Genomic DNA, 19,291 nt, shown 5'->3' on the forward strand with positions numbered 1-19,291 from the left:
CCAAGAGAACTCTTTCCACTGCAAATAATCTCCTCAATCTCTACACTAGTCCACTGTCGAGGCTTTATAGAGTATAGTTGGGTTGTAGGTGGTTCTTATGAGTTTGGGGCATAAAGAGGGGAGTGAAGCTGCTGGCAGAGCGTGGGTAGAGGTTTCAAACGCTGAGCAACAGGAATTGGTGGGAAATTGCTTCCGATGCAGAGGTGTTGGTGTTTGCTGTGTGTCTGGGCACCATGAGAGCTGGGCCGGTGCACCTCGATCACATGCAACTGAGTGTGGGCCAATCACCCGTTCTCTGGTGTAAATATATGTGTGCGTGTGTAAGTCACACCTGGCCTTTCGTCTGCTGGTGAATCCAGTCTGTGAACTTTATGACACGTGTGTAAACTCCAGGCCGGTTCTGTCGGGCACAGCCCTCGCCCCAGCTCACGATGCCTGCTAGAAACCACCTCCGGCCACGTTCCAGACATACTAAAGGTCCCCCAGAGTCTCCCTGTGCGAACACAGATGTGAATATATGAACGGTGACCACTGACAAGCAGTGAACACAAAAGCACACACTAACCTGACAGGCATCCACTCCTCCCTGAATGTTTCCGGCGCAAAGCATTCTGGTAGTGACCGCATCATCATACATTTTATTACAAGTGTTGTGACTGATGATGTTAACGGTGGCCTCTTGCAGCAATGTGGCCAATTCACCTGAAATCAAAAGTTTTTAGAAGGAAACAATGTATGTATTGACATGAAATGGTGTTTGCAAAAGATTTTACTTGCTTAATCTGACTTATTTCTAAAAAAAAAAAGTTTACTGACATAAAAATACTTCAAATCATTTCTAAATAAGATCTCCATAGCAAATATAAGAACCAATAAAATTCGTATAAAAAAATCTAGCAAAAAATTACAAATTTAAATTTTACATTTACAAAAAATGAATGATTTTATTTTCTTTTTCTTTTATTTAAAGTACATCTATAACACTATCTTTGTGTTATGTGACCATGGCATTCAATTTCAGAAAACCACTAGCTGCGTTACTGTTTCCAATAGAACGGCTGAAGGAGTGATGGCAAATTTGACATATTTCTGTCTCGATATGTTTGTTCCTCTTTTGCATGGTTATAGAAATGCTATCACATATTCTTCTTTTGCTATTGGGGCAAATGAGAACAAAAATATCTTAAAAATATATTTCTTGTAGTTTCTATTAATCATTGTTGAAGTTTACCCAACTATGATGACTTCTGCTTCTGTGAACCATGGAAATGTGAAGCATATTTAATGTGTGACTTTGCCGTTTCGATGGGGATCCTGGGCATTTTTCAGTGGGTGTGGTTAAAGATGGTTTCTTTAGAATGCGTTTTTCTCACCTTTGATTCATTTGTTTCAAGACAGTGTTGCTAACGTTGTCTTGCTTCAGCTCAACAAGAAGTAATTGTTTGTTCTGAATGAGTTTCTACAATGTGCCATACCTTCTTCTGACAGAACCCCCCATCCAGTAACAAAGCAGCTGGTTCCGGAGGTGAAGGCATGAGAGGAGGCAGGAACGCAGACGGGCTGTACCAACTCATTGAAAAAGACAGGGGCACTTAGTTCTAGAAGGGCGATGTCATAGTCGGAGGTGAATTGGTCGTATTGCGAATGCAAGACGATGCGACGGATTTGTCTGGTGGCTGCTGCGTTGCTGACCGAGTTCATTACTCGCATGCCCATGTAGGCCCTCCATGATCGCGCATCAGAATACCTGCCACAACATAAACAAACACCTTATACCTGGAGTGTCACATATTTTGGAGTCCTAATGACTTAAAGGGATAGTTCACCCAAAAATGAAAATTCTATCATTAATTACTCACCCTCATGTCGTTCCAAACCCATAAGACCTTTGTTCATTTTTGGAACACAAATTAAGATATTTTTGATGTATTCTGAGAGCTCTCTAACCCTCCCATAGACAGAAAGGATCCTACAATGCTCAAGGTCCAGAAACTCAGCAAGGAGATCGGTAAAATAATACATGTGACATCAGGGGTTCAACCGTAATTTTACGAAGCTACAAGAATGCTTTTTGTACGCAAAGAAAACAGAAATAACGACTTTATTAAACAATTAGTCTCCTCCACATCACCCTAGCGCCATTTTGGAGAGTATCCACTGAACGTAAACAGCGTATGCTGTTCTGTGTCAGCTGCACCACGTGGATAAAGTCATTATTTCTATTTTCTTTGCATACAAAAAGTAATCTCGTAGCTTCATAAAATTACGGTTGAACCTCTGATGTCACATTGATTATTTTACCGATCTCCTTGCTACGTTTCTGGATGTTGATCGTACATTGCTGTCTAAGGGAGGGTCAGAGAGCTCTCGGAATGCATCAAAAATATCTTAATTTGCGTTGTTGTGTGAGATGAATGGAGGTCTTACAGGTTTAGAATGACATGAGGGTGAGTAATTAATGACATAATTTTCATTTTTGGTTGAACTATCCCTTTAAATAGCCTGCAACATTCAGGAATGGAATACAATACAATAACATAAAATAGTTAGTTATAGTAAGTAGTAAATTTTAAAATGTAATGTATTCCTGTAATGCAAAGATGAATTTTCAGCAGTCATTACTCATCTTCAGTGTCACATGATCCTTCAGAAATCATTCTAATATGCTGATTTGCTGCTTAGAACATTCATAGAACATTTTTTGTTAATACCAATGTTACCAATGTACCAAACAGTTGTGCTGCTTAACATTTTGGTGGAAACTAATGCATTTTTTCAGGATTCTTTGATGAATGAAAAGTTCAAAAGAACAGCATATATCTTTTGTAGCATTATAAATGTCTTTACTATCACGTTTGATACATTCAATGTATCACTGCTGAATAAAAGTAAAATCTTCCAAAATGAATACTGACCCCAAACTTTTGAACAGTATTGCATGTGCCTGAATAAAACCTCACTTGATTGCATCTGAGTCCTGAAAGCAGTGAGCTGCAGAGACGAGCCAGCGGCTGGCCACCAGAGATGCCCCGCACACATGACCATAGCGCTCCATCTGAAGGCTGACCTGCCACGGCCATGAGCCTGCCTGGGCATCCGTGCCACCCACAATCTTTGCCCTCTTCCTGGGCCTCGTGCCACAACCTACATGCACAGCATGACATTTGTAGGATTTGTTATGCAAGCAAAGAATCTTGCTTGCAAGAAAAATGTAACTGCCAATAATAATAAATTTGATGTGAATATATAATTCTATGAGGATGCTCACTACAGCGCAACTCATCTGAACCATCTTTGCAGTCTTTAATGCCGTCACACTCCGGATTGATCTTACTCAAGCATTTTCCACTGGCACATTTGAAGGAGGAAAGAGAGCATCCTTTAGAAACTGCATTGATCAGAGAGAGAATATTCAGCATCACTGATACAATTAAAGAACTTGAGGACATATGATCATAAAAAAGTTTCACAGTTTTCTTTCTGATTGTGTCATTTAGGTTTATTTTGAATGTGTTCATACTGAAATCCATGTGGCTTGACTGTTCAAATGCATTTTTGGGCCAGTAAGTAAGAAGATGACGAAATAGAGCAGAATTGGTGGTAAAGTGGGATTTACTCACATGCTCTTGTGCAGTTGAGTTCATCACTGCGGTCTTTGCAGTCCACAATCCCATCACACACTGAGGCTTTGGGGAGGCAGATTTTGTTTGGGCACATATGGTAGCATTTACCTCCTAAAAAGTGGGTAAATTGAACACAAAATGAAATGAGTTTGACAATTGCGGTCACAATTACTGTTGCTTGGTGAAATTTTTCAGGTCAAATAGGCATTTCAAAAGGAATCCGCAAATGGGAGTTTTGAGTTAAATGTTCCCAATGCAGATTTCACTCATGTTCAAGTTAGTCAAGCAACTTTGCCTCACTGAGTAAAAGAAAGCTGCTTAATTTGAAAGTGACTTATGTGTGGGTGTTTTATACTTGTTTTTTCACGTAAATGTTCACTAATGTGACCGCACAGATACATGTACACACAGAAACACACTGAAACATAGGCAGGTCTTACCACAAACTCTCTCCACACATCTGTAGCAATGAAAATAGACATCTCTAAGTATCAGTGAATGCAGGAAGAGAGAAATTGTGCATGCTGAAGTATTAAATCTTCTTAAGGATTACTAAAAAGACAATCTTACCACAGTTATTCTCTTCACTGCTGTCACCACATGCGGTGTTACACTGGCTGTGTGGTCTGCACTGACCCATACAATAAACTTCTCCTGGTTTACACGTGTCTAATGGCAAAGTAGAGCAGGGTTAAATAAAACAACTATGCTTGGCTGAAAAGAATGTATGAAAAATCTAACTCATGCACTTACTGCATTTGGCCTCATCTCGTCCATCAGAACAGTCTTTTTCTCCATCACACACTTTTCTCAGAGGAATACACTTGCCATCTCCACAGCGGAACTGCCTGGGACATGCTAATATGGGAGAAAAAGCATGATTAATGAAGGGTATATTTGTGTTTTGATTCAATTAGCTCATAATTCTTTTTTTTTGTTAACAACTGTTTATTGAGTTTTATTTTGTGGAACAGTAGTACAAAACAAATATCAGCTGTACAAATTTAAAACCCACCCCAACACATTCCACCCCTTGGTAGACTTAAAAAATAAAATAACATAAATAATAATAAACACATATTAATTAATATTAATAGATAAACAAATAACAATAAAATAATTTTTACAAAGATTTTAGAAAAGACAACATTAAAAGCTGAATGCCATAAATTTACAGTTTTCACGTTAGATCCATGTATACGAGAATTAGAGAGTTCCATTGAGATAATGTCCAACAAATACACAGTCCAGGTTCGTCTGACCATTGTGTGAGGAGGATTCCAACGATTGACCAGCATTTTTTTTGCTGCTGTGAGAGCAGCTAAGAGTAAAGATCTTTGTTGGACGGACAAGGTGAAGTCCCAAAAGTCATTCATGAAAAAAATGGCGCAGACTCAAACATATCTCAGTACCCAACAAATATGATATGTCCTGTGAGAGCTGAGTCCAAAAAGGTGAGAGGGAGGGGCATGCCCAAAAAAAAAAAAAACAAATGCTAAAAACGTTCCTAAAACTCCTTGGGAACAGAGATTACACTTAGGAGAAGATGACAGATTCAAATAAAAATGTTTCATTGGAGTCAAGTAAACCCTATGCAGCAATTTCCAACGAATCATTTGGTGATTAGGGTTTTTAGAAGACAATTTAAACATACCCCATACCTGATCGGAAAATAAAACATGCACATCCTCATTAAGATCCTTAGCCCAAACAGTAGTAATAGATAAAGGTTTGTACGAATGCTCAAGAAGAAAGAGATAGATGACTGAAGCAGAGGAGGGAGAGTCCTCAGAAGGAAGGATTAGTTTGTGCAAAGGGTGAACAGGCAGTTGAGAGTTCCAAGGCACCCCATATGCCCGTAGGGCCGATTTAATGCGCAAATACATAAAAAAGGAGGTGCCAGGCAGATTATATTGAGTTTTAAGATTCTGGAAGGATTTTAAACCACTATCATCATCGATATCTCCCAGAGTGTTTACTTTATTATGAGAGTACTAATGGAGTACTGCCTGACAAAAGGTTATTGTGGAAAATAGGCGAATGCCTATGCCATTTTGTAACAAGTTGTGCACGTCGTTCAACATCCCTCCATGTGGAGAGGAGATGGGTTACAATGGGACCAAACCGAGATTTACACTGCCTAAACGGAACTCCCGAAAAAACAAGATGCTTCAATTTATACGGATAAACGATAGATTCCTCAATTGCTCTCCAACACACAGAAGCGTCAGGATCAAATCAAACTGATAAAGGGCGGAGGGAAAAGGCTTGAGCATACAGTCTAAAATTAGGGAAAGAAAGACCTCCATGTAATCTACATCGCTGTAAATTAGTCAGTTTAATACGAGGATGTTTCCCATCCCATATATACCGTGAAACACATGCATCTAGTTTATTCCGGTAGCCAACCGGTGGAGCGAGAGGAATCATGGAAGAAAAGAAATTGATACGTGGGAGAACATTCATTTTAATCACCGATATACGAACCTGAAAAAAAGTAGGAAGACGAGACCAATTTTCCAAATCTGAGGATACCTTGGCTAGAATACCATTATAGTTTTCTGAGACGATTTCCTGCAGGGAAGGAGAAACATCTATCCCCAAGTACTTAAAAGTTTTGAACCAATGGAATAGATATAGAAAGGGACATGGAATCAATTTTAGAATTGAGGGGAAGTAAACTTGACTTACTCCAATTCATTATAAACCCAGAGAGAGATCCAAAATGGTCAAATAAATTCAGCACATGAGGAATAGAATGTGACGGCTTCTCCAAAAACAATAAGATATCATCAGCAAACAACGAAATATGATGAGGAGTATTCCATATATTTATGGGAGAAATAGTTTCAGATTGTCGGACCACTTGAGCTAAGGGTTCCAAGGATAGGGCAAATAACAGAGGAGACAGCGGGCAACCCTGACATGTACCTCGATGTATAATGAATGGGTTAGAGCGAACAGCACCTGTGAGAACAGTGGCTGCTGGATTGGCATATTTTATCATATTTATGAAACTCGATCTCAGACCCAGATGCTGTAGAACCGCCCATAAATAGTTCCATTCTAGCTGATCGAAAGCTTTCATCGCATCTAAAGATAATACTGTGCAAAGGGAGGACAAACTATTATTTGAATTAATAATATGATATAACCTGCATAAGTTATCCGAAGCGGAGCGAGATTTAATGAATCCTGTTTGGTCATGATGAACTAACCTATTCATAAATTTCTCTAGATGACAAGATAGTAGCCTACTTTAGCATATAATTTAACATCAGTCCCTATCAAAGAAAGTGGCCGGTAACTAGAACAGGAAGTCGGCATCACGAACAGCTGAAGATAAAGAAGTAGAAATGAAAGTATAGTCAATTCGCGAATAGGATTTATGAGTAGCAGAACGAAAGTGAAAGACTTAGCAGAAGGGTTTAATAAATTTGAATAAATGCCAACTATCCACCAACGAGGATGAGGTTACACATTGCTGAAATTTTGTCAGAACACAAAGCTTGAGAGTGTGATTCCTTTGGTCTAGATCTATCTAGGATATGCGACATTACAGAATTCATATCTGCACCCAATACAATTTCAAAATCTGAAAAATTCAGGAGATAGGTTGACAAAAAGAAATACAATATTCTTATTCTCCACTATTGTTTTTATGCGTTATTCTACCATCTGTATCACAACTTTATCTAAAATAGTAATATTTAAAGTCCTCCTGACCAATATTAGGACACCCTTGGTTTTAGTATCCGAAGATGAGTGAGATAACATTTCCTAAAACTTATTATTACACCTGTGTATATCCCCCTCTTTCAAATGGGATTCTTGAATTAACACTATATCAATCTTTCTTCTTCGCAAAAAATCCAGAAAACCTGTATGTTTGTGAGAGCCATTTAGGCCTATTACAACTCAGAATATTAAGTTCAGTCATAGGTATCGAACAGAATTACTGCATAATAAGACAAAATACAAGTTTGAGAATAAAAGCAGTTGAGTCTACCATTAAACCACCCCCCACCCTCCCCGTTACCATTAAAAAAAAAAAAAAACACACATTCCCATGAACTATGGCAGCTCAAACCAAGAACAAACCTTGATCTGCCAGCACCCCTTAATATGGTCCGTGGCGTCAACAAAAACCTGCACATAACTGAAGCACCAACATTTGGCCCATAGTCCCATATTGACTATTTCTATAAAAAAAAATATATAGAATACAACTAAAACAAATAAAATATCAATCAGTAAGCGATACTGTATGCGCAATGAACTATGAATAAAGAAGTGAACATTAAAGTGAACAGTGAAAGATACAGTCACCTAACCATTTAGAGCATCTCTTCTCCGATTAGACAGCAAATGTCCAGCTGGAGTTCACTGAGAGTTGGTGGATGAATGGGATCTGAGAAAAACTCTTGCTTCTTCTGGGAAGTATAGCATTTTAGGTTCACCTTGATTGAGAATGACCTTCAGCGTTGCAGGATAAAGGAGAAAATTCTGGATGCCAGCGTCTCTCATCTCCTTCCTAATTGGCGAAAATGCACTTCTTTTTGCAGTGATTGGAGAAAAAAATCTGGAAAGAAAGACAGCGCTGCTCCGTCGGATGTTTTCACCGGGGCATGAAGTCTGGCGGCCCGCAGAATGAGCTCCCTGTCCGTGTACCGGATGAAAACCTGTGGTTTAGCACGATCTGAGGAGAGCCTTGTGTACACGTGATGCGCTCGCTCCACTTCAATCTCTTTGCCCGCCAGAGACGGGAGCCACGTCGGTAGTGATCTTTTCAAAAGCCCATAGGGTCGTCCTTTTCGGAAACTTCAGGCAATCCAACCAGATGCAGATTGCTGCACCTATTGTGATCCTGCAAGTCCACAACCTGTTGCTCGAGCACGGCAACACGTCTATCGTGATCTGCGATGACTTTCTTTTGTTCTCTCATCTCCCCTGTAAGAAGATCTAGTTTAGAGCATAGCGACTGAACAACTGACATGTGAGAAGCGAACTCGTTCCGCATCGCCGTCAACTCGGTTCTTAGAATGTCCTCAAAGTGTGTAACAGTGTTCGCCATCTTGTCCATCATATCGTTGAGTTCGGTGACTTGGATTTCTTCTTAATCGGAGAAGCCGACGGAAACAACTCCTGCTGTTTATGACTGCATGCCATCAGATAAAGCACAACCAATGAATAAAACTTAAAACAAAACTAAAAAAAATCAGCAAAAAGAGGCCAAACGTACGGAGCTCTACTCAAGGTTCATGAGCACGTCACGTGACTCCATTAGCTCATAATTCTTTATAAAATAATGCCATGATAGGTTAAGAATTTTATTTTTGGAAAATAAATAAGTGTGTAAGGAATAGTGAACAAAATTGGGCCTCAATATCCGTACAAAATGTAATTAATTTTCTTTTTTCAACAAATGGTTAGTTTAAGAGTCATTTAACCTTCAGAAATCATTTGTGTCATTCATACCCCAGTAACTTGGGTAACAGGGTAAAGCTATAATGCAGTGCACTAAAATGTGTGTAAAAACTGACCAAATGAAATGAGATTATTTATTTGTTTTCCTACTAAATGGTAGAAACAGTCCAAATTATGTTACTTCTTATGTGTCACAATTTTAAGGAAATATAAGAATTTTATAATGCATTAATTTATTTACTTATTTATTCTTGTGACGGGGAAAAACATGCTCTAACAGGGTTGCACACAAAATGTGGGACATAATTATTATCATTTTGTAATTAAAATAGATAATAATTAAAAATACTTCACTCTAGTTTATAAACTTAATAGATGGTAAAAATTATGACATTGTTGAATAATTTTATTCTTTTTAAAGTTGTATTTAGACCTCTGGCCAAAAACCACAATTTTTAAAGGTGGTACACACATTTCATGTACTTAAAACTAAAATCCTTTTGAGACGGTCTAATTTTATATTAAATAATAGTTTGTCTAACAACTCTAATAGTTTTCACAACTAAATGATTTGCCTTTGACCCCGATCACATAGTAGTAGTAACAGTGACAAATATCCCGCATTCAAGACACAAAACAAAAATTAAAACCCAAATTTACTTTACAAAATAAAGAAAAAAAACTTTAATATGCTTTTTCTAGAAACCACATAAAGGACTCACCGCTTTCAGGGGAGAAGGCCCTGTAGATCAGATAAAAACCTTTATGGGTCAAAGACTCATCTGAGTGAAAGTGCAGCAGGACGGGTGAAGAGTAGATCCTCTTTCTGCTGCTGTCTCCAATTGGGTTACAGAGTCTGTGGAAGCGTAGGAAAAATTTACACATGCACACAAATATGCCAGCAGTTCAGCAAAAACATCTGACATGATACTCAAAGGACGCATTATAAACCTAGTGCATGTAGAGCCACAGCTCGTATAGGGGAGTTTAAGTCAGCTGTTTTCTAGTCATGAATAACATGACACTTACTTTACGCCGCCTATTTCCAGCCAATCTTTTTCGCAGGTGCTTGAGGCCAGTGAATCCTGAATGTCTAGCATCACAATGGACACGGAGAGAAGGTATCCCGGCAACGGAGCCTAAAAGAGAAACCAGACTCTCAACGGACGCACTCTTACACAAAGCAGCAGCCACCCTGCGCTCCTCGTCTCAAAGAGGGAGCATCCCAGGCCTCTGAATGGGGATCACAGGGCACTGGGGAAGAGGCTCATGGGATACCTGGGAAAGCCTTTAGCCTTAGCTCACCCGGATTTTCCAGTTACAGTCCACATTTGGAGGGTAGTAGGCGGGGTAGTAAGGAGACGTCACCGTGCCGTTCCACGCAGTGAGGAAACCACCACATTCTACAGAAACAGTGACACAGAACCAAAGCATTTCTGATTCCTGAACAGACTAATGACTAAAATTATAAGATCTCATGCTAACCGCTAATTCACACACCGGTTTTGTGTATAGCTTGGAAATAAGCTTTGAAGATGGCTCCTTGCCTCTGACGACTGAAAGAAAATGTGACAAGCATGACGTTTCCAGAAGAAGTCAGTTTCATTACAGGGGATGTTCCTGATATTGGCAGACCACACCATCTGGGAAGAAGAGAGATGTGGTTTGATGTTCAGCCAACTTTACTCTGACAATGACAGTACAAAAAGAAAAACGCCATTGAGTATAGACCAGGGGTCCTCAAATCTTACCCTGGAGGGCCAATCTGCTGCAGAGTTTAGCTCCAACCCTGATCAAACTCACCTACCTGTGATTTTCTAATGATCTTGAAGACTCTGATTAGCACGCTCATGTGTGTTTGATTAGGGTTAGAGCTAAACTCTGCAGGAGTGGGCCAGATTTGAGGATGCCTGGTATAGAGGATCACATCCTTTAGGAGAGAGGATGGTATTTGATTTAAATCATGCCATATCATGCTCACATGTCTGACATCAAACCTGGTGAGCAACGTCATGATGCAACATATTTGAATTTAAATGATATTTGAGAGCTACGCCAGAAGTATTCAGCAAAATTCTGTCCATTCCTTACAACAAACAAACATATGAATTCAGAACACTTGAAATATACAATACCGTTCAAAAGTTTGAGGTCAGTAGGATTTTTTAAAAGAAATTAATACTTTTATTTAGCAAGAATGCATTAGAAGTAATAATAAAGAATTTTATATGGTTACAAAAGATTTGTGGAAATTGCAATAATTCGCAAGTGACAACTTCTCACTTTGAGCACACGAATGCGTGTGTCATTTATTTTTTAGGTAAAACAGAGAGAAACATGGCGCTCAACCGCGTCCCACGTCACCACGCCATTTAAAGGGACCGCGATCCCTGTAGTAATGAATAACACACTAAGAACAAAGTGCTGCGTTTATAATCAACAGTATGTAGAACTACGCTTAATAACAAAGGTGAATTATGTATGTCACATTCACTACAGATTTCTATTTCAAATAAATGTTGTTCTTTTCAACTTTTTATTTAACAAAGAATCCTGAAAAAAATGTATCATGTTTTCCACAAAAGTATTAAGCAGATCGACTGTTTTAAACTTTGATAATCATAATAAATGTTTCTTACACATCGCATAAACATATTAAAGTGATTTCTGAAGCGTAATGTGACACTAAAAAAATTCAGCTTTGTCCTCAAATAAATAAATTACATTTTAAAATATATTAAATTAGAAAACAATTAAAATTAAATAAAATAAAAGGACCACTTTTAGGGTGCTTTTTTGCCATGTTTAGAACTTGACAGCTTCTGTTTCCATCATTAAAGATTCTACAAAATATCTTTCTTTGTGATCCAAGATCACAAATGGGGTTGCTTGGACAGTAAATAACAGATTTTTTCATTTTTGGGTGAATTAACCCTCCAAGTATTGCAATTAAATCAATGACACAGAAACGCTGAAAGATGCAGATGGACAAAAACTGGTTTTCTCTAAGTGCTGTCCCACTTACCTGGCGATGATCTTGTTCTGAAGCGGCAGTAGGAAATCATAAGCAGACAGCTTGTTGGCAGAGCAGCTTCCTGGTGTCGCCCCTTGAAGTGTGAGAATGACAAGTCGGACGACGTGACCGGACGGCACCCGAAGCCTCCACTGATAATACGGCTTCTTCGGACTGACAAGACTGAGTGTGCGATTGTTTCCATACTTAGCGTACAGGTCAAAAGACATGGCTGTTAGGCAGATGAGAGTAAGACATGATCAAAATGAGTGAATAAATCAAGAATACAACCAAAATAATGATTGTAGAGGAGTTTTCATGACAGAATGATAGTATGATAGTGATAGTACACTGTAAAACCTGCCTGGTGGAAGGACTTGCATCCAGTTTACTCAGAGGATTAATGGGACATGGTTGCATTTCAATTGCCTTACCTATGCGTGGCCTACTTGTGTTTATCTTCATGGTACAATGTATCATGGAGGATAAAGAAGAGCTTAGTTTAACCAACATTTGGCAACTCAAATGAGTCAGTGTTCATAAATCATGTGAGTAAACTCAACAGGCTTTACAGTGTATTATGCTTGTACCCTGCAGCCCCAACTGCCACTTGCCACTCTGTAAAGAGTTTGGATTCTTTATTTTTTCCGCTTTGTCATCAGAATCTTCATTGTCTTCATCCTCGGCATCACCACCGTTATCTGCATTCAAACCTGCAGACACAGGAACAGACGTTAAGATGTTTTCCTTACTTTGGAAAAGACAAAAACAGAGGGATGAAATACTCTTAACCCAGCAGACGCAGTGTGTCCTCGTCCCTCTCCATGTAGTAGCGTTCCTCGTTCTTGCTAAAAAGGACCTTGTTGGTTCCAGGTAGACGCCGTTGCAACCGGGATGGGTTCACTCTCCGGAGTTCCTCAGCAATAGCAGGAGGAGCAGAGAATTTACTCCAGTAGTAGACACAAAGACCTTCCACTCCTTCACTGTCATCAGGACACATGACTTTTAACAAGATGGGTTTATAGGCTTTGAATTTAAATCAAGTGGGGGAAATGCATATATTAACGGGTGCCAAATGCATGACATAGAAACCCACAAATAATGATGCTGTGTAAATGACTACTAAGTTTGTGCACTCCTGTTCAAAAGTTTGGGGTTGGTAAAGTTTTAAAATGTTTTTCAAAGAAGTCTCTTATGCTCACAAAGAGGCATTTATTTACATATAGATGCAAAAATACAGTAAAACAGTAATATTCTCAAATATAATAACTGTTTATATAATATATTTTAAAATGTAGCCTATTTTATTCTTGTGATGCAAAGCTGAATTTTCAGCAGCCATTACTCCAGTCTTCAGTGTCACATTTGAAACAGAAAACTTTTGTAACATTAATAAATATATTAATTTATTTAAAAAAATTTTTACTGATCCCAAATTTTGTTCACAAAAGCTTATTAGGTGCACTTTTAAACAGGATCAGGTCATCCTAACAACACCTTCATTCAAAGCTACAAGAAAAACAAACACTTAGTATTCTGCACATTTCATATAGCATTGAATGGCACCAGACCAGAGAATAAAGGCTGTTGGTATGCTCTGCCAGCACTGACAGACTACAGAGAAACCAGCGCACATGACTGCCAGACCTCATGACTGGCAGACGACCTCATGACTGGCAGTTAAGAGAAGTAAATCACATTAGATTTGCTACTTGTACCACTTCCAGCAGACATAACATCTGCATTAGTGAACAATAGCTGTGACTATAAGACTAAGTGCTGAACATACTGCAAGACAATTTCAGTGTTGTTGGTAACTAAAACTACAACTATAATGATAAAAAATAGTTTCTGTTAGTTTAAATAAATCTGTTATGAAACAAAATATACACATTAGATGAAAAATGTCTGAAAATTTAAATGCTTCTTTGGCAACTACTAAATACTAATTTAAAACATTAATGTGTACTATAATAGTATATAAATAGGGTAACACTTTATTTTAAGGTGTCCTTATTACATGTCCTTACTGTTATAAGTAAGCACAAGTAACCCTAAGCCAAACCCTAAACCTAACTAACCATACAGTAAGTACAGGTAGTTAATCAATATTACTCACTACTTAAATGTATAATTACACTGTAACAAGGACACTGTAAATAAAGTGTAACCATAAATACTACTAAAATAAAACTTAACTATTGTGGTCAATTTTCAAAGTGGTGTCACAGTTTTTTAATATTTATATTTTTCTATGATTTCTTTTTTTATCATTGATTAGAGGTGCGGTAAATTACTTTTTTTTTTTTTTAAAGAGGACATAAAATGTCCTTACTATCTAACTGAAATCACTGCAACAGAAATCCCGAGAAATCACAACTGTCAGTACAAAACAGCAATAAATAAATAAATAGAGATGTGGGCACTTTTTAGCCAATCAGAAACAATTTTGTGTTCTAGCAAATAAACGCAATGGGGGAAAAAAAGGCTCATTTTGATGTGGTTTATAAAAAAAACTGTGATATTTGTGTTCATGTACAGACTCACCTAAATGCAATAATTCCTGAGTGCTGGTAATACGAGCTCCATGGTGAAGAATCATACAACTCTGAGAACTTAGATCCATGGAACATCAACCGAAAGGAAGTAAAGAGATGATAAAGACAACATAAAAAAAAATTACCATGACAAACATCGGCCACTATTCTTTTTCCATTCTCAAACTATTTCTGAAAAGCTGTAAACAAACCGCTGATAACATCTACCAAGGTCATGAAGTTTCCGCCTGATATAAACAGTATTTTGAGACGTCTCAATGACATCAGAGCTACGGAAGGCGTGACATCATTGAAGAAGGTGAGACATCAGTGGCCCAGGCGAGACCTGCAGCCTTGGCACAAAAGAGCTGTTCTTGTGCGATTGGCTTTGAGCAACAAGAGCTTTGGGCAACAACAGCACCATTGTCCGGGGCTCAATGTCATCCCGAAGCGCTGGATGGAAGGGGCGGGCGGCGGGTTTAGAACTAGTTTTATGAGTAAGGGTGCACACTTGCAGGCTGTCAGTTCTCACAATCACATTTGCTCGCTATTAAACGGGATTACAGCCACGACACAGGTTAGGTTTAGGTTGATTAGAGCATCACGCCGGACGAGAAGCCACACTTGACTGGCTTCCTCATCGGCCTCTATTAATCTCATGCCTAATGTAGACACAAATGCCATCCATTCCCATGATACTGGCTTTTTTTGGCCCACACTTTCCTGCACTCTCTTTCGGTGCCCTAAATCCTTATTTTCTCTCTCTCTCCTGTCCTACTCTGTCCTCTGATCTACCTTTTTTTCTCCGCTGGCTGCAGCCTCTCTGCAAAGAGGTACAGAGCATCTGATTGTGTGTGAGGAAGCCCACAGACAATGTTTTTATTGAAGGACTGCTCTTCCTCTCACTCAGCCTGCCTGGGCCCTGTCCCTCTCACAAACACCGTTCTTGTCCTCGGCCCTGAAAAGCCGCAGTCCTCTGGGAGCCAGTCTCACCGCGCCACCTCACACGGAGCCGGGCTCCAGTTACCGCTGGCTTTACATTTAAGAGGGCCATGGAGCGGCCGAAGACTCAGCAGAGCCTGATTTACATTTAAAAGGGTGACAATGAGGGACGAGCGCACCACTGGACCTGCAGCTCTGGCGGACTTTGCGTTTGAAAGTGCCAGGGCCGAGCATCGTTCCTTGAGTGCTCTCTGGAGAGCCGCTACATTCCGGAGAGATCACGGAGAAACCAGCTTTGTTGCCGAGGGCGGTACAGAGAGACTGTTATGTATGTTTATGCTTACGTAATGGCTTAGCGCCTGAGACTGGAGGTGGAACTGTGTAGACGATGGGTCTGCCAAGTCTGGAGAGAAGCTGAGGTTGGAGAACTCGATGCTTCCTCCAAGGTAGAACACTGAGAGTGATGGAGAGGCTGCGGGAACAGGAACATTATATGAAGAGATGACGCATTCAGCGATAACACAAAACACTTTAAAATTATTTTTAAAAGTTTCAGTGTTGCTGAAAATGATCTGTACGGTTGGCTTACGTAACAAAATATCAAATCAAGTGCCATTTATTTTAAAGACAGAAACACACAGATACTTTAAGCAAAATATTTCACAAAACAGTTGTGAAATACTAAAATAGACTGTCAAGCAATTAATCGCGATTAATCACCTCCAAAATAAACGTTTGTGTTTATATAATATATGTGTGTGCAGTGTGTATATTCATTATGTATATATAAAATACACACACATACATGCATATATATATTTTTTTAATTTAATGCATATATATATATATATATATATATATATTATAAATATACATATAAATATAACATAGAAAATATATACCACATTTTCTTAAATGTATACATGCATAACATGCATATGTGTGCATTTACATATACATACACAGTACACACACATATATTATGTAAACACAAACTTTTATTTTGGATGCGATTAATCACGATTAATCGTTTGATGGCCCTAAAAATAATGCATACACTACAAATATTTGGGTCAGTAAGAATTAATATTAATAATTTTATTCAGAAAGGGTGCATTCAATTGATCAGAAGTGACAATAAAGAGATTCATAATGTTACAAAATATTTATTTTTCAATTAAATTTTTGAAAACTTTCTGCTCATCAAAGAATCCTGAAAAAAATTATTCACTGTTTCAAGAAAAAATATTAAAGGGTAAGCTCACCCAAAAAGGAAAATTAGTCCATGTTTTACTCACCCTTAAGGCATAGGTGTATATGACTTTCTTCTTTCAGACGAATCTGATCGGCGCTATATTCAAAATTGTCCTGGCTCTTCCAAGTGTTAGAATGGGAGTAGGTAGGCGTTTTTGTTCAACAGTCCAATTCACTACAGGAGGCCTTTATGCACGTTTTAATATGGATGTATGTGCTTTATTTGACTATTTTTGGACTGTTGAACAAAAACACCTGCCAATGCCATTATAAAGGTTGAAAGAGCCATAACAATTTTTAATATAACTCCAATTGGATTCATCTGAAAGAAGAAATTCATATACATCTAGGATGCCTTGAGGGTGAGTAAAACATGGACTAATTTTCTTTTTTTCAACTGTTTTCAGTATTGATAACGATAATAAGAAATCACCAAAATCAGCATATTAGAATGATTTCTGAAGGATCATGTGACACTAAAGTAAAGACTGGAGAATGGCTGCAAAAAATTCAGCATTGCCATCACAGGAATAAATTACATTTTAAAATATATTACAGTAGAAAACAGTTCATTTAATTTGTATTAATATGTTTAACAATATTACTGTTTTCACTGTAATTTTGGGGATCACATATATCATATGAATTTAAAAACATATCTAGAAGCTCAGTGTATATGCGTAGTCTGCAAAATGAGAACATTTTCAAGCTCCCTTGAAGAATCTCCTTGGACGGCCAAGGACGAGAGGCTTGACTAGCTATACTGGAACATACCAGATCATAATCTCAGCATTCCTCTAAAGCACAGGGTCTTAACTTACATGCAAGGAAATGGAGAGTCAGTGCAATGGCAGCCGAGAGAGGGAGGAGGGGGGAGGCTCTCAGTGCCCACTTACTCCATGCCCTGCAATTTGCTCTCTTGATGTCAGACTCGCTGCTAGATGGACTTGGCGTCTGGGTGGGTTTCGTCACAAAGTCCTCCTAAACACAAGTCGAGAAACTTTGCCTTAACATCACTTGTTGAGACAGCATACTACTTTTAGTCATGATTACTATCGCAACCTTTCTGTCACCCTACAACACCCTATGTGTTGTATTTAATTGGCTTCCTGCTGCATCATTCTAAACATCTTTTCATCAGGAGGAAGGGGTCGCGGAACTAGGATATCCTGGTGGGATTCCACTGTGGAGTCGCACAAAGCGTAATTTGAGGGTCTGCTTTCCCACGGCCCCTCTCAGCGGTGTCAGCACTCCATCTTTGACAAGCACATTCATGAGACTATCAAGACCAACGTTTAGACACAGGCAACCCGGTGGTCAAATAAAAGGTTTAAATTCATTATCACAGCTGAAATGAGCTTAAAATACCTTTTGTAAGTTTGTATAGGAGAGAGTGGGGAGTGTTGTAACATGGGGTGAGTTGTAACATGTCAGTTTAACCAATTAGAAACTGGAAACTCTTAAAAATAAAGACTCCAAAAAGGGTTTTCACAGCGATTCCATTGAAGAACCATTTTTGGTTCCCCATAGAACTTTTCAGGGAACAGTACTTTTTTTCTTATTGTAAAGAACATTGTAAAAATCTAAAGAAACGTCCACTATGAAGAACCTTTTGAAGAAAGGAAAGAGTCAATAGAAATGGTTCAAATGTTCTTCATGGAACCATAAATGCATAACCACCATGTGAAAAAGACCTTACAAGGTAATTTCATATATAATCCGAGTCAGCATGTTATTTTGTTTAATTTGATATGTAACATCCATGCAAGCTTGTGTTAAAAAAAAATAACTAATAAACTTGTATTGCACCCACAACAATTTGCAATATAGACCTGCATTTGCACCAACTGTGAATGACTAATTTACAATTAGCTAGATATGATTTGTGTATTTCTAAATTTATTCCTGTTTGCTTTAAGATAAAATGTGTCCTTAAAATGTGTAAATTATTTTCATTTCATTTTAATCATAGGCTACTAAGTAACATTTTCCCGTAGCTATAAATTAAAATACATTAATTAATACGATTCCTGTATTAATCTGCTACAAATCGGGAATAATATATCAAAGTTTGAGACTAAAAACAGATATTCATACGTAGCCTACGTTTGAACAACGTTTCCCTCACACAATATTTTATAAGTATAAACACATTGTAATCAACTGTAATGAAATAAGACGCCAAAAGTGCTCAGAAGCATTTGACAGTGTTGAATCCGCTCTAGTGTCTGTGCGCGCGGTGCTGATGGAGGGTCTCTTACCTGTGCAGGTGCACCGGCGGGGGCGCAGGCTCCCAAACCAGAGACGCTGTAAACTTCGCAGCTTCTGTTTTTGGGAAAAGTCCTCATGGCCCGCTCTCTTATGGCTCCGATGCAGCGATACAGAACAATACCTCGGGCAGAGAAATCAGCCCGCGGACGTAGTGCGATCCCGGAGAAACCCGACCTGAGCGGGTCTGGCGCTGCGAGCATTCACTCTCTGTGTCCCTCCGTGAA

General features: G+C 38.6%; 1 protein-coding gene across 1 annotated transcript; it reads right to left on the minus strand.

Annotated features, from left to right (window-relative positions):
- Positions 1–325: 325 nt before the first annotated feature.
- On the minus strand, positions 326–19,267 carry LOC306863298 (suppressor of tumorigenicity 14 protein homolog; the record flags this gene model as incomplete). The annotated part of the gene is made up of 19 exons (XM_079406549.1): positions 326–493; positions 566–702; positions 1,476–1,747; positions 2,961–3,144; positions 3,269–3,388; positions 3,621–3,734; positions 4,194–4,292; positions 4,377–4,481; positions 9,773–9,906; positions 10,080–10,189; positions 10,356–10,453; positions 10,551–10,693; positions 12,076–12,295; positions 12,654–12,776; positions 12,856–13,046; positions 14,611–14,678; positions 15,887–16,014; positions 17,618–17,777; positions 19,058–19,267. 19 exons carry the CDS (start codon positions 19,265–19,267, stop codon positions 326–328), a joined length of 2,784 nt encoding a protein of 927 aa, XP_079262675.1.
- Between the last annotated feature and the right edge of the window lie 24 nt (positions 19,268–19,291).

Source organism: Barbus barbus (genome assembly GCF_936440315.1).
Source record: "Barbus barbus genome assembly, chromosome: 44".
Taxonomy (NCBI): Eukaryota; Metazoa; Chordata; class Actinopteri; order Cypriniformes; family Cyprinidae; genus Barbus; species Barbus barbus.